General features: G+C 44.1%; 2 protein-coding genes and 2 long non-coding RNA genes across 14 annotated transcripts in view; 2 read left to right on the top strand and 2 right to left on the bottom strand.

Annotated features, from left to right (window-relative positions):
* HSF5 (heat shock transcription factor 5) overlaps positions 1-8,846 on the bottom strand; it is a 30,134-nt gene extending 21,288 nt beyond the window's left edge. For 2 of the 4 annotated variants that reach the window (XM_072026138.1, XM_027446013.3), the window contains exons 1-2: positions 8,130-8,846; positions 4,917-5,288 (exon numbers count right to left, since the gene is read on the bottom strand). In XM_072026138.1, the coding sequence (XP_071882239.1) occupies positions 4,917-5,288; positions 8,130-8,718 (961 nt within the window). In that variant the 5' untranslated portion in view covers positions 8,719-8,846. The remainder of the gene's footprint in view (positions 1-4,916; positions 5,289-8,129) is intronic. The other 2 variants (XM_072026139.1, XM_072026140.1) reach the window with 2 other exon arrangements.
* A 129-nt stretch (positions 8,847-8,975) lies between these two features.
* LOC139999157 (uncharacterized) lies at positions 8,976-13,547 on the top strand. Its single transcript, XR_011804295.1, has 3 exons — positions 8,976-9,421; positions 11,522-11,559; positions 11,745-13,547. It is a non-coding gene; the product is annotated as an uncharacterized lncRNA (long non-coding RNA).
* A 655-nt stretch (positions 13,548-14,202) lies between these two features.
* On the top strand, positions 14,203-20,623 carry LOC139999158 (uncharacterized). Its single transcript, XR_011804296.1, has 2 exons — positions 14,203-14,724; positions 20,396-20,623. It is a non-coding gene; the product is annotated as an uncharacterized lncRNA (long non-coding RNA).
* MTMR4 (myotubularin related protein 4) overlaps positions 15,056-22,550 on the bottom strand; it is a 53,131-nt gene continuing 45,636 nt past the window's right edge. For all 8 annotated transcript variants that reach the window (XM_027446011.3, XM_038165653.2, XM_005015868.6 and 5 more), the window contains 8 exons: positions 22,047-22,242; positions 21,383-21,568; positions 20,452-20,622; positions 20,176-20,330; positions 18,581-19,811; positions 18,092-18,202; positions 17,684-17,772; positions 15,056-17,265 (listed from right to left, as the gene is read on the bottom strand). In XM_027446011.3, coding sequence (XP_027301812.1) covers positions 17,088-17,265; positions 17,684-17,772; positions 18,092-18,202; positions 18,581-19,811; positions 20,176-20,330; positions 20,452-20,622; positions 21,383-21,568; positions 22,047-22,242 — 2,317 coding nt within the window. In that variant the 3' untranslated portion in view covers positions 15,056-17,087. The remainder of the gene's footprint in view (positions 17,266-17,683; positions 17,773-18,091; positions 18,203-18,580; positions 19,812-20,175; positions 20,331-20,451; positions 20,623-21,382; positions 21,569-22,046; positions 22,243-22,550) is intronic.

The following is a 22,550-nucleotide window of genomic DNA, read 5'->3' as shown; positions in this document are numbered from 1 at the left end:
CTATTTACCTCTGAGAAGAGGCCGACTGCCAGCTCCCCACACCTTCCTTTCAGGTAGCTGTAGAGAGCAATACCACCCTGAGGAGGCTCCACCCTGAGCCTTCTCCTCTCCAGACTAAACAACCCCAGCTCCCTCAGCCACTCCTCACAGGACTTGTGTTCTATGCCCTTCACCAGCTTCGTAGCCCTTCTCTGGACACGGTCCAGGGCCTCAATGTCCTTCTTGTAGTGAGGGGCCCAAAACTGAACACAGTACCAACAGTGAAAATTTGGTCTACAGTTTATACATCAGTGGAGTTCCGAGGCCTGAAATCAACCACTCCACAATACCACCTCCTCCATACCAACACTCCATACCAACAACTCCAATGAGGAGAGTCTGAGGACACCTGGCCTGAGCAGCTTGGAGGAAAGAAGGCTAAAAGGTGGCCTCACTGCTCTCCACAGCTTTCTAAGGAAGGGAAGTGGAGAAGGAGACACCAGACTCTTCTCCCTGCTCACCAATGACAGGATGAGCAGGAACAGCATAAAGCTGTACCAGTGGAGGATCTGACTGGACATGAGGAAAAATTTCTTTACTGTGAGGGTGGTCAAACACTGGAACAGGCTTCCTAGCAATGTTACAAAGGATCCAATACAAGCATTTATCTCAAGTCTTTCAATCACAGGTCATACACACACACACACACACACAAATGATTACATAATCTCCTCAGCAGATCATGTTCCAATTTTTTGTCCAAGAATAGAAAAACAGTTCACAGACAAATAATACAAGTGAAGAAATTACAAAAATGTCCTATGGAAATCATGAGTCACTCCATTAAGCAAACTAGAAACCATTGTGATAAAATGGCAGTTCTTATATACATCTCCCTCCTTTTGAGACTGTATTATTTTAAGTGCTTACAATGTTTCAGTAGAGAAATACATATCAATTATAATCTTTGCTGAAGACACAAAGGCTACAGCTCTACCAGTAAATTTAATGCATCCAGATATGTTCTCTGGAACAGACTCTGTTAATACCATTAAAATTTCTTACTCTTCCAAGTCAAAATAACCACATCCAAACTGCCTGTTGGGAATGGTCCCATGCCCATGCCAACTGCAAAACTTAGCACAGTACTTTCCAGGCAGAGTGCTAACTAGCAGTCTAATTCTAGACTGGATCAAGACACCCAGGCTCTTTACCTGCAAAGTTCAATATACTAACATAGGCACAGATAGATATGCCTAAGTTCAGCCATGGTCTCAGCGGAGGCATACCTTGCCAAATGCATCTGGGAGTTAGAACCTAAACGTAAACAGAATCTGAGAACATGAAAATAGCTCCATGCTTACAGCTTGATGTATACCCATTTGCCCTGCATGATTTCATATGTTCTAACAGCACATGCCAGCTCAGGAAAGTTCCTAAAGAAATACAAATACAGTATGATCAGCAGCAGATCTTTTCCACGCTTGAACAACCATAGTAATTTCTCCAAAGATCTGTTGGAAATTGAAGGAAAACATATACCTCTCTATGTACTCAAGATAGCAATAGATATTGATAAACAGTGTTAGCAACTCAGCTGTGCCATAGGGGATGAGACTGACACTCCAGCTTCTTCCATTCTTCTCAAGCACAGGCTACATGCAAAATACCAGGGAAGAACCCTGAAGACCACCTTTTCAGTGTGACCTTATCAAGTCAGTTCACAACGTTATACTTAAGGGAAGTGAGATGACTCGGTTTTATGATGAGTAACAGTACCAAAGCTGTGCAGGAAATTATGGAAAGCAACTGTGCCTGTTCTTGTCAGATCAATGAACATGTCATGATGGACCTGAATGCAACAGCTGTGCAAGCTCTGATCCTTTACAAACCAAAAGACTGATGAGAATGAGGATGACATCCAAGCTCTCTTCCATAAAGGAAAACAGGAAATGTCTTAGACATTTAGGTGGGATTAATTGCATTACTGCTACAGTCTACCAGTTTTCAAAACTAGTCATCTGTGCTCTCTACACCATTGATACAGAAATAGGCTCATCAGAAAGATAAGAGTTGTCTTCCAAAGGTATATATCTAAGAAAGTTGGAATGACTCAACATCTGGGAGGTGCCTGTTTCTCTTTGCTGAATGTATATAATCTGACAAGCCCAGGCACATACAATTCAATATTATACATTCAGATGAATCTTAGGCAAGATGAATCCTACTACTAGTTTTACAAGTGCATTACTAATGCATCCAGTCTGCTTTTGTCAAGGGAAAATACCGTGCTATTTATGCTGTGTTAAAACACAGATGCTATATTTTCAGCTGTTTATTTAAGATACCCCTTCTGACTAACTCATACGTGAATTTTAAGCTTTACATATGAGAAAAGATAAATATATATTTATCTCAAGAGAAAACGTACCATTCAGAATAATATGACTACTCCTAAGCTACCACTCACCAGAAAGGTTATCATATGTAAATGAACTCTACAGCCACAGATGTATTCAGAAGACATGACTGGACCTGCTGTATCAGGTAGCACCAATAAGTAATGTTTCTCACATAGTCTCATTGACTTATTTTTCATTATTAGAATACCCAAGCTTCGCTACATTTCTTTTATGCAATCCTACTACTATCAAAGGTTTTGCAGTTAGCTGAAGTTGCAGAACTAAATTCTTAAAACAACTATTCTCTAATACTAGAGAAAAAAAAATCCAGATGAGCATCTAATTTTATTGCCTTTCCAATAAGAATCATAATTAAAAAAAAAAAGAAGGAAATCTTTTGGTTTCTTAAGTTAACAAAGAAATTTGAATATACATAGTGACAACCTGTTGACAAAGTTCTACTTTGATTTAATGGCACTACAAAAACATTATGTTCATTATAAGTGAAATGAAGAGAGTCAACTACAAGATTGGACATAGATTCTTTAGTCCTGTCACTTACGAAATACATACTTTAAGATTAACTATCACTTTTCAAATAAGCTAACCTTGGTTCTGTGCTCTCAAGATGAAGGAAACTAGACTTTTTCATGTGGACATATGAAAAAATAAGCTTTCAGCATTCTGTAAGGTACAGTATACAACAAAAAGGATAGCAGAGAGATGAAGAGATACACAGGGAAAGAAGTAAAAACAGTGTCCAAAGTAGGAGTGAACATGAAGTAGTTTATGAAACAGTCAAATGTCAATTTGACTTGTCAATTACAAACCTTTCTTCTCAGAAGTACTAATGAACTCATTGGAGTTTTCAAAAGTCTCAGACTCCATACCTTTCTCTATTTTTGTTTGAATTACATGTTAATTTTCATACCTTGCAAAATTTGCTTTTATCATGCTTTCCCCCTGCTAATGATTCTGTCTGTACTTTTCCCATGCTATTGCAAAGAGAGAAAAGATTTTTGAGCACCATAACTGATTTCTTCTTTAAACTTTTATAACTACAGTGAGACATATTAGTGTCATCCAGTTTGGAGATCTACAGAATCATGTCTAAATCTAACCTAGTCAGGCTCAACTCCTCTGCAGTCAATACTGCAAAATAGGGTGGGATCACTCATTTCCTGGTAGTGCCTAAGACAAAGTCTAACACAAGCCATATGAATCAAACCCTAGAGATGTCCATTTCCTTTGTTTGACTATGTACGAGGTTTGGGGGACAAACTGAGATATAAGCATCTAAAATTGAAGAAGATGAATCTCAGCCTATGCTCTGTGTCCAGACAGAAGCAAGAAGTAGGGACCATTTCCCACCTTAAGCTTGCATGCTCATGTCACCCTGCTCCTTGGAGGAGGCTTAATAACTTGCAGCTTGTAATAGGCACTAGCTACCAGTAATCTTTATAAGCAGCACAGGGCAAGGGACATATGACAAAAGTTCCCTGTCTCTTAAACCTTTACAAACATACACAGGATTTGCATAACTCCTCAGAATCCTTCCTTAACAAGAAGTATGTAACGGAAAGTAGTGATTATTGTTTGAAACATGAACTAATATTCTCTGCAGAGGTCTCAGAAGATACACACAAAAGATGTGAAGATTTCATTGTGTGCTTGTTGGAGAAAGACAGCAGCTACCACATGCAGGATTTCTAAACAGGGATATCTGACTCATGAAGGTGCAGCTGCCAAGGGAGGAACAGGCAGAAAGTGAGAGTAATAACTGAGTTTTAATTTGTTCAAGGTAAGAGTCACTATGTTCTGAGGTTCTAGGGAAAGAAAAAACTAACAAACAGAAGCCCCCCAAACTTCTGCATGTTTTATTGCAGTTCAAAGCAGAGGCAGAAGATTAATTAGCTTCAACTACCTTCTAGGAAAACAAAAACAAACAACACTTGTCTGTATGAAGACTGAAAAGTTTAGCAGAAATGTTTTAGACAACAGAAGGTAGTCAAGACTTTTGTAACTCTTCTTCAGTCTTAAGTGCGTAAAAATACAACATTGAAGAAGCTAGAAAAAAAAAAAAAAAAAAAAAAAAAGAGAGAGAGAAAATAACACAGATTACAGACCAGAATTAAATTTTCTGCAGAAGATTTCTGAGTGATCTTCAACTTAAAAAAGTTACTTGGAAAAACGCAGGACTGAGGAGTAGCATATTTTCAACAAGTTATCAGTGGTTTAGTATCATCCCCCTCAGTTTTCCTTTATTTAAAAATAAATAAATAAATAAATAAAAAGTTAGGCTAACACTGACTAGTTGTGGACAAATACTTTTCTCCTCAGTGTCAAAAGAGAGGCTACATGGAAAATCACCAGAGAACACTCCAAAGCTAGAGGAAGGGCAGGAACATCAAACAGGAAACCTTTTTACTTTAAAAGGTCTCTCATCCTCTTAGACTTTAAAATTTCTAATTCTCACTTGAAATACACATGACACAGCATTATAGAAAAGTTATAACTTTTAGAATTTTTTCTCACCTGTTGGATAATAGGTTTGTGAGAACTGCATTGAAGATGTGTAGCTGCTGTATTTTGGAGGGGACGTGGCAATGGCTTGAGACCGCTGCTGAAGTGGCACAGAAGAGGTGCTGGGCTGTAGTGTGTACGTGACCTCTGTCGGAAACCTCTGGAGTACTGGAAAGGCAACCCCTTTATCTGAAAAGGCTGGGGAAGCCTCATGTCCTGGAACAAACCCAAGAGAATTCTGCCACGTTCTGGAAGGGACTGGAGTCCGATCTAAACTTTTTGATGGTAACGTGCTGTGGTTGTGGGATGAGACCGATATGTAAGAGTAAGGAAATAAACTGTCTTGATGATAAGGTCCATGAAACTGTCCTACAGTCAGCAGTCCTGCATTGGGTACAAAATTAAATAAAACAAGTGTGAATGAAAGGAGTTTTCACAGGTAATGAAAGATAATACGGGGAGCCAAGGCTCTAAAACATTATTTGGGAAGACAACACTTCGTTCAATATACTTAATCCAGAAACTGACTGTATTCTTCCACCTGAAGATACACTGAACATACAGTAACAGCTGCAGTGGCACATGGGAGCAGTGTCAGCACACAGTAGTCTATGTAGCATTTCTCCATAAGCCTGCAGTAACCAGTTATCCGTATTTATAAATGTAGTATAATGAACATGTAATGCATAGTAAATTAGTAAACCACACTAAACCAATTTTAAAAGTACTGTGTGTTAAATCAGACAGTATATTAAAAATAAAAGATGAAAAACAAATCATAAAGCCGGAATATATGAAACTCCAATGCTGAAAGCTCAAAGACAGCCAAAGAAAGGCAATGTCAAAATCCTCCAAGTGGTTTTGAAATCCAAGTTCATACGTTTCAGGGCAAATCATTTAATTTGTCAAGGAAAAAAGAAATGATAGAAACGTTTATTGTTGAATCTGAAGAAAGAGCTGTAGACAAGGGTATAAAAGCAACTGTTTCTTCCCAAGTGCCATTCATCGTACTAGCCTCTTGTTCTCTAGTATGAAAAACTAAAACTGCAAATTAGCACTGGAGGAAGCCAGAGATGCATATCACTTGGCTTCTGTCTAAGTTACAGAAGGACTCCAGTGATAATGAAAAAGGGAAGTATTAGAAGTAACCTGTACAAGAAAAGAATAATGAATTTGTAATCAAGATCTTGCATCAACACTTACAGATAAGGTATTTTCACTTAGAACTTGTGGTTTTGTTTGTTGTTGTTGTTTTATAACTTTTGGAAGTGTTAAAAGTTTAAAACAGCTATTTTTCTTAGCCAGATTATGCCCCAATTTGATTTGGATTTTAATATATCTGCATGAACAACCAAGTCTTTTTCAAGAAGGAGAAGGAGAAAGAAGGCTACAAGCTTTGTAATTCATTGTTGTGTATGTTTAAAGAATCTCCTTTCTTCTATACACAGCCTTGCTTTGATTAACATCAAAGATCACTTGTCATTTTTAAGTCAACTTTTTTCCAGTCAGCATAACTAGTTCAGTTTAGATACTGATACGTCTTATGCCATGACGACATAGTTTCTATTAGAGTTTTTGCTGACATTCTCAGAACACTGACTATAAAAGTCAGAATGTCTTTATGCTCATTGAATTCCTAAAAGAACTACCGTATTTATGACTTTTCCACAGTGCTGTGTATAGCTATACTAATTATAAGCTTAAGAATGGTTTGCATCAAACTAGTCTTTTTTAAAAACAGCTTCGCGTTTACCTCTTTCACTCTGATAGGAACTAACTCAAGAAATGGGTAACATACAGTCATTATTCCACAAGTTCTTATTAAACCATTAGGAATCACTAAATAAATACTACCTGCCCCCTAAATGTTAGTAAGAGTTTATGTATAGGACTGTTTATTTCCTCTCCAGTATTTTTACCATATAAAAACAGTGAACGAAGAGAGTATGAGGATTCCTTTCTTCCTATTTTACCTTTGGATAGGGAAATTAAGATTATCTAGTTTCAGGTTACAATTATCAGGTTACAATGTACCAGTGCTTTAACAGGAATTGTTCCTGGACATTTAACACAGAGCTACATGTTGCAAGACATTTGGAACAGACTGACACTTTGCAAACAAAAATATCTTCCACCTATCACATTACCTCATATTTAAAGCAAAGTAAGACATGCCCCTAGTCAGTACAGAACAGAGTGCACAGTAAATTGTCAGCCTGTCAGAACTCGATGGCTATAAAAACTGATGTTCTCTTTTTCTTTCTAGAAACTCAGACTCCTAGAGCAAAAGCTCTCTAAAAACTGGGACAAAAATGCACCCATAAAAACAGATGGGGGAAAAAAAAAAGGCTGTGTTTTCCTTAGGATTTACTCTATCAATGGCCTGTAGTACACCAGTTCAGACCTGATTTCATTGAAGACATCCGTAATTACTTATCTTAGCCTTGAAAATGTTGAAACAAAATCTTTAAATGCTTCCTAGGCTCAATATTGAAGCAAGCTTCTTCCCTTCCTAGAAGTTTCTTTTTGTTTCCTTGCTATTACAGGTGCAATTCCACTCACATTACAGAAAACACCACACAAGTAGATTACAGTTACTGCCTGGAAACAACAATCAAGAATAAATATCAGGATACCCTGACCTGCCCTCAGCAAGGGCTGGTACTGCAAGAGGCAGTACCACCGTCTGCTTTTTCCTTTCTGGTTGCAGAGTCCTGCCACTTCTCCCACCCCGAGCCTCACAGTTCTGCACCCAGGTCAGTACTACAGGGGCAGCCCCTGCTCCTCCCTTCAGGGCACGGTGCACAGCCAACAACTGCAACGGAGATGATGGCAATGTGTGGTCACGGGAGCTGGGAGCAGGACTGCTCTTTGGGTAGCAGCCCACGGGTCAGGCTGAGAGCACAGCAAACGAGGACAACGCCAACTATAATTCTCCTGCTCTTATCTGGAATTTGTGGAATGGTCCTCCAAGAGCTCAGGCTTGTCTTGGAAAACTCAGACCCTCTCACGGAGGGTTAGGAAGATAATAAAACATATTCGGAGGCTTTCTAACAATATTATGTTCCGTTCAGCTTTCACCCTGTCATTCAGTCCTCTTTACAAACTATTCTCTCTTGGGAGCGGCCTGTCAGAAATCTTACAACCAGGCCTTTTCTCCTCTACGAGGTGAAAGCTCGTGCCCCGCGCCCCGCCCGGCCTCCCGCAGGCCCCGCCGCGCCTCACCGGGCCGCTCGGCCTTGCCGGGCGTCGAGGGCGGCAGCAGCAGGTCCCCGTGCAGCGAGGCGCCGAGCAGGCGCTGGAAGCGGTTGGGCGGGCGGCTCGTCACCTCCAGCCCGGCCGCCAGCTTCGCCCTGTTGGCGCTCGTCAGGCGCTTGAGGTGGACGAGGAGGTCGGGGCGGTCGCGGCGGAAGTGGGGGCTGTGGAAGTGGTGCAGGGGCCCCCCGGAGCCGCCGTCGCCCCCTGGGCCCGGCCCGGGGCCGGGGCCGGGGCCGGGGCCGGTCCCCGCCGCGCCGCCCGCGGGCCCCATCACCACCTTGCGGAAGCCGTAGAGGTTGAGCTGCCGGATGAAGCTGGTGAAGTTGGTGGTCTTGAAGAGCTCGCCGGCCCCCGCCGCCCCGTCGCCGCCCGGCCCCGCGGCGCGGCCCGGCCCCGCGCCCAGCAGCTCGGACTCGAAGAGCGGCTGGTCGATCAGCAGCCCCTCGCCGCGGGCGTCCCAGCGGATGGAGCGGAACAGCGGGCTGTTCACCAGGCGCCACAGCTTGGCCGGGAAGTTGTTGGGGTTGATGGGGGCGGGCAGCAGCGGCTCCTCCATGGCGACGGGACGGGACGGGACGGGACGGGGCGGCCGCTCACGCCCCAACGGCCGCCGCGCGAGGGCCGCCGCCGCCGGGCAGCACCGGAGCCGGCCCAGCACGTGCCCCCTGCCCACGACGCGCCGGTTCCCCCGCTCCCCTCCCGCCCCCCCGGGCTCCCCGGCACCGCCGTCCCCTCAGTGTCCCCCGGTCCCCCTCAGCCCGGCCGCTGGCGCCTTGTCCCCATCGTCCCTTTGGCCTCACGCTGTTTCCCACTGGTTCCCCTCAGCCCCTCTCGGTCCCCCCGCAGTCCCAGCGTCCTTCCAGTGCCCCCTGGTCCCCCTCAGTCCCCTCAGTTCATCTCAGCCCCTCTCAGTTCCCCATGGTCCATCAGTGCCCCCGGTCTCGTTCAGCCCCTCTCATTCCCCCCGTAGTTCCGCCGTCCCCTCAGACCCACTGGCTTACCGGTTCTCCTCAGCCCTCTCAATCCCCCTCATCCCCCCGTCAGTCCCCCTCAGTGCCGCTTAGCCCCATTGATGGTCCCTCATTCCCGATGTCCCCTCAGCCCCTCTCAGCTCCACCACCCACTCAGCCCCACTGCTATCAGGGGCTCCCTGTGGGTCCCAGGAGGAGAGAGACCGAACCTCAGGGGTTGGGGCTGCTGCTGCTGGAACTGCCTGTCTGCATCCCCAGGCAGTCCTGGGGGCATCATCCAAAGCACAGGTAAGTGCGCTACTATCAGCCCAGATGTGTGGAAACAGGTTGAAAACACCAGGTGCTGGGTGAAACTATGGCCTGAAGGGGAAGTCCAGCCTCATAGATTGCTTTAGTGAAGGAGGAGTACTCAGGTGCTGAGGCTGCCCACTTCTCCTCAGAGCAGCTTACTCAGCAAAGCGAGTCAGCTTCCACAGGAAGTGATTGACTCCTATGGGGACTGATGGCCTGTGCCCAGCCTGTGCAGGACTGCACTCAAAAAGAGGTTGGTGAGACAGATGATGGCTTGTGCTCCTCACCTTAACTTCTCTGGAGCTGCTGTGAGGGACTGCAGGACTATGCATCTGCTGGTGTGGGCAATACTCAGGGGGAATTCAGTGCTGATAGAAGCCTAACCTCGTACCCAGTGATGGTCGCTGAAACATGTTGCTTATCACAGAAATTGTGATATTACAGTAGGTCTACAAAAGTGTCAGCTCACAGCTGTGTCAGTGCCCAAAAAGGAAAAGAAAGTGAGTTTAGACGGGATTGGAAAAGGAACAGAGATGAAAACACAAATTTTCACTGTGCCCTAAAAGTGAACATGTGCAGCTCTCATCTCTCTCACTCCAGAGTAGCATTTTAGTAGCGTTAGAATGGAATAGAGAAAATCAGCATTGAGGATATGGATTAACTTCGACAGAAGGAAACACTGAAGAAGAAACTTTAAGAGTGGTTTTGACTATGTGAAGGTGGGTAGTAAAATTATAAGTAGTGTAAAGAAAGTGAATGCGACTAGTAGAAGAATTGGGAGAATGTCAAATAAAATAAATCAAGTTGGGTGCCTACAGGGAAACTGGGTAACTAATTGCTACAGGATGTTTTGGATACCAAAATAGGATTTGGCTGAAAAAAAATAAAAAGACCAGATATATTCACAAAGAGAAGTACATCTACGGCTCTTAAAGATGGCACTTGTCACTGGTAGTCCCTGAGTCATAGATTGGTGGATGATCAGCGTTCGTACCAGAGATGTATTAGTGCATGTATGTCCTCTTAGGCTCTTCTCAGAGCTTCGGCTGCTAGCTGTGATTGGAGACAGGCTCCACAGGACTTTTTTTTCTAGCCTAGTACAGTCATTCTTAGAATTTTAGAGAAAGAACCTCTGCTATGAACCAAAAAGGGAGGAGAAAAAAGGAGCTGGGAAAGGAAGAGAATGGTAATCTCTGTCTGCATCCCATTTATGGGTCATCAGCAATGAAAAAGATATTCCTCTATCTTTGGCTGCCCTCAGAGCAAGATAGTGAGAAGATCAAACAGCTGCACGTCTTGTGGCCTTAAGTACATTATTTGATAGGTGTCATAAGATTTCTTTAACTGAAATAATTTTTAATGCTTTGGTTTACAGTACAGCCCCAAACCACCACGGCAAGTGAGAGTGCAGTAAATTATAGAAAGGAGACAAGGTTGAATAAGCTGTGATGGGAAACTGTTCTTATTTGTAAACTGAAAGCAAAATCATTCTGCTCTTCTGCATAACTGAAGTGAGGAAAAAAATTGTACTTAAGTATTTTGGGATACGGTCACTTCAAATTAAAGCAGACAGGTAAAATAAGAAATGGGTCAACAGAAAGTGATTGTTAGGAGGGATTAAGAGATGATTTTTGCCCCTTTTCTAGCAGACTGATTACTACTCTGTCCTGTGCCTATCTTTGTCAGATTTAGCACTTTTGTCATTATTCTGAGTCAGTAGCAACAGCAGGAAATAACAGAAATTTTGCCAGCATTGTTGTCAAAGCTAAAATCCTGGACCATGGAAGAAGTTGCTTTACCCGAGGAACTAATGGCCTACAGTTCTAGTTGAACTCATTAAACCCATGTGAAGATGAAGCCATTTTCCCAAGGGGCTTTGCATTTTTATTTCCTCAGTAATAATTTATAAATTATCCTCTTAAGAATTCTGTAATGGTTGCTCAGTGTCAACAGCTATAACTTTGAAGTGAAGCATACTGAATGCAAACTTGAAAATCAAGAAAAAGTCCACTTCACAAAATATTTTCTCAGCATTCCTGAGTCTGTCTCTTGTACTATGTCAAAGAAATTATTTAAGGCTTCTCTTTCCCTGTGCAGGAGTGCAAGAAGACTATGACTGCCTGAAGCTGAGATAGGTGAGGTTTTTTTATGTCAACCATAACTCTTGTCACACTCAACAATATGTAGTCCATAAGTAAAATGCAGAGAATGAGTCTCTAAAACTAAGAAGTCCCTTTAAAGTATTTCCTTTCGTACTTTGCAGCTGAGCCCATAGCTGCAAAACAGATGACTTTTGAAAGATGGAATGTTTTTTCATCAGCTTCCAGAGTGCTGCCTGCTCCCAGCAAAGCCGTGTCTTGCACCTTACAGTGCCTCACTACTCATGCCAGGTCACACGAGACAATCTTACAGCAGATGTGGCAGGAGGTAAGCTGAAGGAAACAGCTTCATAGCTCTCTTACAGCTGTGTCACACAGATGGGAGTGTGCTTGACTCGCCCAGCAAGCCTGACAATGAGAAGGTAATGATCCTTTTAGCTGTCTTGGTAGGTCAACCTCTGAACTGCTCATGTTTTAGACAGTGTAGGTGCCCCTCAGAATGTTTCTGGGGAACACTGAAAATTTCCTCTTACTTGAAACAGATCAATAATAATGAAGTGCTTTTCATCAGGAAACGTAGCTCAGTCAAAGCTGTTGGACAGTGCAGGATCTAGAGGTAGCTTTGTCAGCTGACAACAGTGCCTAGCATTTTCAGCCAGCCTTACTGCTGCTGCTTCTCTACATCTTTCTTTCCCTGCACAGTTTTATCGCCTCTCCAGACTTCACTCAACACCTGCCTTGACACCATTCCAGCCCCACGCTGACTTACATTATTCAGTCTTCCCCAAACTAGCAATGCTCCGGGTCTGAAAAGACGGGCAAAGAGTACAATCCACCTGGCAGCACATGTTCTCCCCTCATGGTGGTCCTAGTTTCCCTTACTCGCAGCTTCAAGTCTGGTAGCACTACTGCTGCCTCCACAATTCAATCACCAAATAAGAACTGCAGTTCTATGCAGGAATTTGTTGCAGAGATTCTTGTCCCTGTTGGATTTATGGAGTATTGAATTTGTTCCTCTTTAGTTGCTCACCTGTTACAAGTCTTTGATGTTGCATGCCTCCCTTCTTTCAGTAGAACTGACTTTTAGCAGATAATTGACTTACCCTTACCATTCATTCAAAAGGAAGAGGCTCTGCACAGTGTATATACTGAAACCATTAAGCCAGGCCTGTCAGTCTTTATTTCTGATACAGTTCTGCCAAATGCTTTCCTTTTGGCAAGTGCCTTTGCAGCCATTAAAAAAAAATAAAAAATGTTATGCAAATCTAAAATAAATTTGCATTTTTTTAAGACCATGAATGAAAATGCTTTGTTCTTATATTTTCTTGATGTATGTCCTTGGTATACAAATATATCGATTTTTGTACAACGTGATTACTTTGTTAGAAGGTGACAGGGAGGACTTTATTGTCTAACTGTGAAATAAGGCTACAGTCACAAAAGGGAAGTGGCAGTTGTAACACTGAATATTTTGTTCCAGGTCACATAAAACACCTAAGTACCCCCATAATGAGGGCTTACCCTTAAGCTGCTGTCTTCTCTCATGAACACGTAACTTAATAGGCCAGTCCAGCAGGTTCGCACAACTGGCTTTTCAAATGCAGAGGTTGACACAGGTTCTGAACTGGCTTTGTTTTCAGTAAGAAAGAATCGGATACAAACATGTCAGTAAAATATATGTTTACATGGGAGACTAAAGCTGCATGACTAACCTAAACTTTGTGAGACTTTCGAAGATGTGTGTGCTGCTTTCAGTAACTCTTTTTAAACATACTGGAGACTGCATACAGCATCTTTCATCTAAGGACAGATTGATATATATGTTAGTATGTACTTAAGAGACACAGAGATACCCAAGGTACCATAAATAAATGGCAGTGGCCAAAGTTCACTTTTACAGAAGCATAACATTTTGGGAGAGCATTGTACTGCTATTTAACTGTTGAAAATGGAATGACCAGAAGCACATCAAACACACCTCAGAAAGCCTGCATCTGTCTTGTCTGTCTCGCAGTTTAAACTTGTTTCCTGTTCAGTACTTGCAGGGTTCACAAGAAGGCCATATATCGCATTCCTCTTTTTTCCCTCTTTCATAACCAAGGCTTAACATGTCTCTTTACATCTGCTGCAGTTTTAGCATTATCTACTAATGGCTTAGCAGATGAATAATATCTAACAATCACAAGCTTGACCTGACTTCTCACTACACCTAAATCTATGTTTATTTTGTTCAGTGGCTGGTATTATAGTACATCATACGCAGTTCCAGTTGTTAATTTGCTAAGAATTCATGGCAGTTAGTGCACTGATAGGGGAAAGCTTTGATCTTACTGTTTGTGCTAGGTTTAGACACATTTCAGTGTGCACAGATAGATTACCTCAGCCTGAACATGTCGGCAAATTATGGCTTTATATTCTTTAAGTGATAGTCCTTTGTTCTGTGCTCAATGCTCATGAATGTTAAGTGCCCTTGCTGGCATCGCCAGCCTGACACTATAACAGTTACAAGTGTCTCAGGCAAAATGCCTATATTCAGCTTTGAAGGCACAGAGGGAAATTCTGTGGAAGTACTGTTTCTTCTGGTGAAGGAATGCTAAAAGGGTCATACAACAGTCCCAGCAGCCAGTCTTCCACTGCATAGAAAGATGACATCAGAACTGTTAAGACCACAGCCTGGAAGTTAATTTGTTCTTCCTTGTAGAAACATCATTCATGGTTAACATTCAGAAGCATTGCCTTCAAAGATGACTTTCTTTTGTATGACTGTTTCAAGAGCAAAGGTTAGTTTTTAAATGTGACTAGCTATCATACTGCTGTTTTCTAATACAACAGGTATTAGGTACCTGCCTGACCTGAACTATTGGAGTAGTTTTATGAGAGGCCTGTTCAATTTTAAGATCCCTGGATGCTTTCTAAAAGTTTCACTCCAGTTCCACTACAAACTGTTACTTACCTGCATCACCCTTGGCAGATCAGGCTGACTAAGCAAAATAGTCCCCAGATGCCATTCTGCATAGAGGAATGCAACCAACTGCCAGATGCAGAAGTGAAACGGGCAGGAAAAAGCTCACCAAATTGCAAGGAGAGAAAGCGGACCATTGCTTCTACCACAGATTGGAAGTTGGGGACTAATCCAGCTATGCAGAAGCCTGTGAAACCATCCCATCCCTGAGGATGTTCAAATCTAACATAACTTACCAGGTAAAAGTGGTACAAACATGTTGAAAAACTACAGAATCCTCCCTAGCAGCTCTTGTTTAGAAGAGAAAAATTCCTCACCCAGTCATTAAAGGAGAGGCTGGAGGAAGTTGGCATCTTGGGTAGCCACAGGCTTGTTTGGTAAAGAATACAGAGCCTCAAATTAGAAGACTATGACATAGCATGCTTTGTGTCCTACTCTTGATTACTATTTGTGAGAAGGGATACTAAATTCCTAACATAACTTAATGAAGGGAAAGGGTAGCAAGTTACAGCCAGGGGAACGATGAGTAAGATTACACCATAAACTAAAGAATGGGTCCAAACACAGCAGCACTAATATAGAGATTTTATTTCAATTGTATTGAGTTGTACAGCACATTTTGTTTGTCACAATGCTATCAAACTGATTTTAGAGTTTTTGGCCAGCACATTGTGACACTGAAACTCACAAGAGCTAAAAGCAGTTTGGACTAATGGCCTGAACGGAAGAGCCAGGAGTACCTAGTTTCTGGCTTCCTTATTGCTTGCAGTCATTCCAACATGTGCAAAACAGGAACAAATCCAAATTCTTCTGCCAGCCCAATGGTTACTCTTCCATGTCTGGCAATGACTGCAAGGTACAAGGCAAGGGAGAATCTGAAGCAAGGTGCCTTCTCTTCCCAAAGCCATATTGGTTGTTCCCAGTATGGAAAAGAAGCAGAGTCCAAGTAAGCACAGGGTCTTCAGATGATGCTAGCTTTACTTGCACTATTGGGACTTACAAAACCAGAGGCTGACATATCAAAGTATAGGAAAGGGTCATTATTCCATTCCCTCTGATAGAGATGACAAACCAATAGCAAAAAATCTGGGAGATCACAACAGCATGAAGTACTTTGCCTTGTTATTAGACCAAATGCCCTCACAAGTACTCCCTTCCCAACATATAAAGTCTCAGCTCATGACATATTACAGAATACATAGTACATTTTTATATTGTTGGAAAGAAAATTGCATTTCTGTAAAGAAATGTCCCATGTTCAAACGCTTCTTCCTAAAGCAGAAAGCTCACCCAAAGCCCACTTTTTTCCTAACCCCAGTTCAATTGTTAACTTTTTTTATTTTTGGAATGAGTTGGGATTTCCGTTCTCTAGTTTAATGAACAAGTAGAGAGGCAATTACAAGTTGGCAACTCTGAACTTCGACCACTGTACAGGCAACAAAAAAAGATGTCAAATTCAAGAGGCATTTTAGGTAGCACTGGGGCAAAACAGAGATATTGTTTCCACCACTGAACAGATGCCACATGTCATGTTTATCACTGTAGCTTGGTTGTACATCCTGAAGTGAAAAGCACAGACTGTAGTGTCTATGTCAGCCAGTGTCTTTCCCCACCCCCATTTTGGTATCTGCTTCATTCTCCCTTCTTCGGGTTACATTAAGTGCACAGAAATATATAGCAGCATTTGGACTGAAACCCTCACATACACCAGACAGCACATTCCAGGAGGTAAAACAACACATTATGGCCTATACCCTCAAGGTATCAAGTTTTCAGGATAAAGAGCAGTAGGAAGTGGAGAGCTGAGGGCAGAAAAGGGGAGGAGGAGCAACACAGGAACACAAGTTCTGTTTCCATGCCAGGAGAAGATCAGGGTGCCATTCCTGTGTTAGCACCAGGCTGTGACACTACTGCAGACAAAGCAGACGGGCAGAGCAGGAAGTGAAAAAGCCAATCTCCCATCTCCCCACATTGTTGCAGGGCAGGGACAGTCAAGTGCATTCACCAATCCTAGTGGAGCATGAAAACGGGTGAAATCTGCTCAGCCCGTTTTCAGCCAGAATGAATTTCTCTTCAATGCTCAAGAGAAAATCAATTAGTGATGGCTAATGAGTCTTGTTCACCAAGCTGATCACAAATCACACTCATGGAAAGAGAATCTACAGACCTGCTCCAGGCTGAGACCCTTTCAAAGCACATGGTACCACCTAGAGTCTGCCCTCTTCCTTGTACAGCAGCTTGCCTTTGTTGGGGGAATTGGTTCTAAACATGCCTTTCTATTGCTTTGGGGGTACTTTGCACAGGCAATATCTGTGAAAACATTGCTTTCCAGCCCACAAAAGAAAGAGGTTGCAATCCCCTCTTTAGCCCTAGGTAATCAGACTACAATGTACGGGCCCACTGGTACCAGAGTGGGGACACACACCGTACTCCAATCTGAGCTCCTCTGCTCCAGACTGATAGTAAGACTGTTGAAGACAGTGCATTCAAGCTTGGTGTTTAAGTGTTGCACCAAAGGCCTTCACAATTACAGTGGAGGCAGAGTCACCCTACAAACCCATGAGAGAAAAGGCTGGGCTTAGACAGGTCCCTTGTCTGGCATTCAGCTGGAAGCTGTGGCGATGGGCTTCTTCAGATGTTGGCTCATGAGCTCCCTGGCACGAGACACTTGGATGTGGTCATAACAGGAGTTACAAACGAGGACAGGGTCATACAACTGCTGATCAGGGATGGGCAACTTCAGATGGCAGCAACCGGCACAAAAAACATTCCCACAGTTCCTGTGAAGGAGCAAGAAAAGCAGTGAGACGAGAGCTGGGAATGCCACAGCAAATCTCAGCAAGTGCAAAGGACCAAGTTCAGGAGTGAAGTCTCAGCCTTACTTACGACTAGTGAGCATGTTTCTTAAAAAATAACGTGGTTCCCAACACAATCTGGCTGGCTAGCACTAGAAAGGGACTAGTAGGCAGTACTACCCAGAAAAAAGATCAAAGACCAAAAGGATCAAAAAGGAAATGGAAACAAGGACAACATAGCAGACTGGAAACCTGCAGGGGATTTATGGGACCTGGTGAATAAAGGATAGACTTAACACTTTCTCCTCGGAGGTGGAGGGGACAAAGATTACACTCAAGAATTCTGTGAGGTTTGACAGACAAAAGCAGAGAAGAGTGGAACTGCAGCAAAAATATTGTTTACCTGCAGTGATGCCTCCGTTTGGCCAGCCAGAATTCACAATCGCAGTTAAAACAATGTGAGGCCATGTGGTCTGGAACCCACCGCGTAACCTAGGGCAAACACCAGTCCTCATCAGCTTTAAATCTGTAACACCACACCAACCAGGTCTCAGGACCCAGGATGCAGGCTGAGATGTTGCTTTGGACCAGAACAGGCTAGCCCTGAGAGAGCCCATCCCACTGGTCCTCTCTATTGGACACAGCAGCAGCAGCAGAAGATGTAGTCTCTTGGACCTTGTCTTAAAGGACAAGGGTTGCTGCTCTCATCCTTTCTTCCAGCTCACTCTCTGCTGCCATAACCATTGAAGTTAGCTGCTAGGAAGAAACATTCTCTCCTGTACCTTTACAGCTGCCATAGCAGCACACGTACCTCTGTCTCCTTCTTATCAACAGGCTCCCAGCTCGCTTCTGACAAACAGTCTTCACTATGATCAGAACAGAAGTCCTCACTATCACTGCCATCTGATTCCTTCAGACATGTCTGTAAAAAGAGAACAAGTCAAATCCCCTCAGCTGCTTCAATCACAGAGCCAAGGGCATTCCCTCTCCAGCCACACAGTGCTTATGAGGGGCACATGGCTAGCTCTGCAGTTCTCCACCCAAGGAGAAAAGGGCTGAAGCATTCACAACCGTATAAGAGCCACTGCTTGGCCTCCAGGAAGCAGAGGTGCTTCTGGGTGGCATGAGGACATGGCACAGGGAAAACAGAGGAAAGGAGCTGAAGAAACACAGAAGCAGTATTAACCATCCACTCTAAAGGTGAATGTTGGTTGGAAAGGGGAGTGTGAGGGGTGTGCAGGGACCACTGCTGGCCAGGAGATGCATGGCTGGACTTGGGGTGTTAGAGGCAGTTACTTACAAAGTCATCCTCATAGTCCATGGGTGGCTCAGCTGGTGGGGCACAGAAGTGGCGGATGTCCAGCCGCAGCTGCAGCTCTCGCACCTGCCTGCGTAGCTGCTCCACCTCCTGCTTGTAGCTGGCCTCGATCTGCCGCAGCCTGTGCTGAATCACATCTGTGGGGAAGGGCAGCCCATCATCGTCCAGGTAGAGAGGAGGCACAGGAGAAGGACATTTTGGCGGCACGTGCTTGGGACCAGATGCTTGTTTCAGGTGGCAGGGTAGCCCTGAACGGCTGGGCTTCACTGCAGAGCCTGCAAAATGTGTGCCAACGTGGCCAGAGCAGACTGAGGCTTTCGCACCTTCTCTTACAGACCACTGGCTACTGAGGCACAGGCCAGGCACCCGTAGCTGTTTGCTGCTCAACCTCTTGCTACAACAGCCATAGGAGAGGAGGTGTCTGGGTGCAGGCTCCCCATTGGGGAGTGATGTCACCATTCCTTGAAAACTGTCCCAGTTGGACCCCAGGAACGAGAACTCGCTGCTTTGGCTCTGGGAAATAGGTTTGCGCCATTGCTCTAGCGGGACTCTCCCCAGCTGGCAGGGCTCCTCACAGGGTCCATTCCTTCTAGCGTTGCTTTTGCCCTTATCTTCATCCAGGCAGAGGATGCCCAGCTCCTGACAAGGAGCACTTGGTGCCAGGGACTCCTGGCTAGGAATGTCTTGGCAGGTGGTGTTTTTCTTGGGGCAACCTCCTCCACTGCATGCAAAGTCAGCAGCCTTCAAGGGTTCCTGGGAACAGGTTTCTAATTGCTTTTCAGAGCTGGTAGGAACCCTGTCAACATTTTCCTGCTTGGAAGGATTTGGAGCTGGACATGCGCCATCCAGTTCCTCCATGTATGTTACATTTCCCTTTTCCATCTCCAGAGACACACTGCTTGCTGGCACAGATGCCCAGCTGCTCTGTTGCTTGCTATGCACTTCATGCTCAGCATAGCCGCTAAAAACACTGCTGGCTTGCAGGGGGGCATTTTGCTGATGCTCTTCCACGTCCCTTGCCTCGCCTGCAGCCATCACGCTGCCTTCTCCCACATGCAGCTCTGCTCCCTCAGCAGTGGCATGTCTGGCTTCCAGGCCCACCCGGACTTCCTGGCAGTGGTTATTCAGGTTTGGATCACTAGATGTGCGGGTCAGCGGGCTGCTGGAGTCGCAGGCTGAAAGCAGGTCATCCATAGATCTTGTCTTTGGTAATCTGGAACCCGGAAGCAAAGCAAATCTCAGAACAAAACTCTTGAAATGTCCCTCATTTCAACTGAAACTGAGATTAACATAAATGTTCCTAATTAGAGATCATGGGGTGGGGTGAGGTAGAGGGGCGCAGCAGCATGAACTGAAAGGCATGAAACTACATCACGGCATCCACAATCTGCCTTTTTAGGAGCATCGAGGAATTATACATGTTCTTCTCCAAGTGGCTGGGACAATGCTACTGAGCTCTTGCTCTCCACAGTAAAGATAATAAGCACAACAGGTAAAACAGAGAAACTATAATGAGCAAGAAGGGAAAGATGACTGTGGGTAAGAGGCAACCTGGGACTGGAGCTCCAGGCTCTTACCTGTCCAAACATCTGCCACTGAACTCCTGGCTCTGAGATCCAGGGGGCATGTAAATGTCCATATCATCCTGTCCCAGAGGATGTGGGGAGGAAGCTGGGAGATATACTGCTGTCCAGACATGCAGTGCTCGGACATGGCACACTGGATGCAGCACCTGCAACAATCGCTATGTTTAGAGATGAACACAGAAGAAAACCTCTCCATTCTCTCTTTATACAGTCCCCAGTGCTCTGCAGGCACAGAGCCCAGAAGACTAGACCAGGAGCTCTACTCACCTGCTCAGACCCTGGCATATAAAGAAGATTGTGGAAGTTCTTATTGCCAGCCCGCAGGAGGGACCACACGGAGCAGGTACGCTTGTAGATGTTGTGCATCTCCCGCTCGCATGGGCTGTTCCCAAGGAAGGTCCCATAGAGGCAGGAATATGTGTGCTGCACCAGCTTTACCTGCAGCATCAAAAGGAGAACAATTGTCATGGCCACTGGTAAGCAGTGTCTCCTGTCCCCAAGAGCAGTGTCTTCTACCTGTCTAGGATACCTGTCTAGGATGGTCCATGTACTTTCTATCTAGCTGGTGACCTTACTGTGGTCCTCTGTCACACAGGGCAGGACAAATTGGGGATAACAGGAGCCACTTAGCTTAAAGAGAAAGCAATGGTCAACCAATACCATATCCATCCTTCTATGACCCTAAACTATTATTTGGTAAGTCAGCAATTAATAGCTATCATTTGTCATCCCCCCATCCTTTTTTTTTTTTTAGTATGTCTGAGAGATGCAAATCAAGCTTTTGATCAGAACAATGCTCCTGAATTCTGATTTCAGAAAATCTGAATTCACTGGGCTAGAAAGGGACCCACAGAAGAAGTGATTCAAAGAAATTAGACAATATAAAACCTTCATCACTGCCCAGTTTGCAAGGTACTCCAAGCCTGCAATCCCTACTGGAAGAAAGAAGAAATTGCAAGAAGCCATCAGGAGCATTACACATACAGCACCAGGTCAAAATACCACAACCAAAGTGCAGGGCTGGACCCGTACAGTGTAAGTATGTCAGGAATGCCAGCAGAAATCCAGGCAGTACTCAGACACTTTCCCATTTTTAAAGAATTGTTTTTCAACTATAATGCTGTAAAATATGGCCTTCTCTCTGCCTCTGCTCACATCTCGCAAGGAATAAATAAATGTTTGCATGCATATTTCTTACCAAAAAAGCTTCATTAAATTCAAAGAGGCAAGGAAATTGCTTCAGAAGCTGATGAACAGCATCCAGCCATTGGAGGAAAACTGGACATTGCTCATTCTGATCTTCCACCTTTTCCTGGTGACCACAGCGATCACCAAACTTGTGACCAAAATCCAGCCAATCTGATTCAACAAGCACCTGGAAACCCTGCGAACACAAGAGAAAACTAACTGCAGGCAACTTTGCTGTAGGCACCTAGCAAGACAAGGCAAGCTCTGTCTGCTAGCAGTGCCAGGAAATTGCAGGACTTCTGAAGGTCTGCAAAGAAAGTTTTATCTGTTCTTGGTTTGGGAGCAAAGCTACATGAATGTCAGAGGTTTCCAAAAACAAAGTGACAACTGTTATTTCTATATGACAAACAGCCACGAGAATGAACACAAGAAGTACAGGGAAGCAGCTGCACCTTGAGCACAACAGGTTGTTTTTCAAAGTGCCTTACGACACTGGGAATGAGGTATATAGTTTACTGAAAACATGCAGGAAGACCATATAGAAAAACTCAGTACCTGTAAGAGCAGCTCTGAAATGCCACTAAACTAATTGCTAAATACAGTTCTGTTCCTTTCTGAGGAGACTCAGACTGTCATTTAGCAGACATGAAACAGCAAAATAGCACAATGTGTACCTCCATGGTCCTGTAGTAAGGGTCCAGAAGAATCTTTGCCAGTGCTACAATCTGTGGAGTTCTGTCCCAGCCGTCTGAGCAATGAACCAACACTGGACGCCCTTCTCTGTCAATTGCACTGGAGACCAGCACCGCTGACTTCAGCATGACAGAAAGGTGCTGCAGCCACTTGGTACTCTCCAGGGCAGAAAGCCAGCTAGAAGGTGTGCAAAAAGCAAGGAGATGGTTCCTTAGCAGTGAAAAAAAGTGTCTTTTTTAAAACATCCAAAAGAGGAGTTAGACAGTTTGTGAATAACTACAAAGAATCCATCATCTAATCTCAGTTTTCCCCCAAAAGAAGCTATGTTTTTGAAACCATCAGAGGATATAAATAGATAAGTGATACTGAGTCAGTGATACTATCTATTCTGGATTACTGGGGATCAAAATGGGCACCATTTAAGCACTGTGAGAACTTTTCCTCCATTTTGTGAGGCAGAAATCTGGAGTGGAGAAAAAGAAAAA

The sequence above is a fragment of the Anas platyrhynchos genome, chromosome 20, assembly GCF_047663525.1.
Source record: "Anas platyrhynchos isolate ZD024472 breed Pekin duck chromosome 20, IASCAAS_PekinDuck_T2T, whole genome shotgun sequence".
NCBI classification, from domain to species: domain Eukaryota; kingdom Metazoa; phylum Chordata; class Aves; order Anseriformes; family Anatidae; genus Anas; species Anas platyrhynchos.
This window is presented reverse-complemented; position numbering and strand designations above follow the sequence as displayed.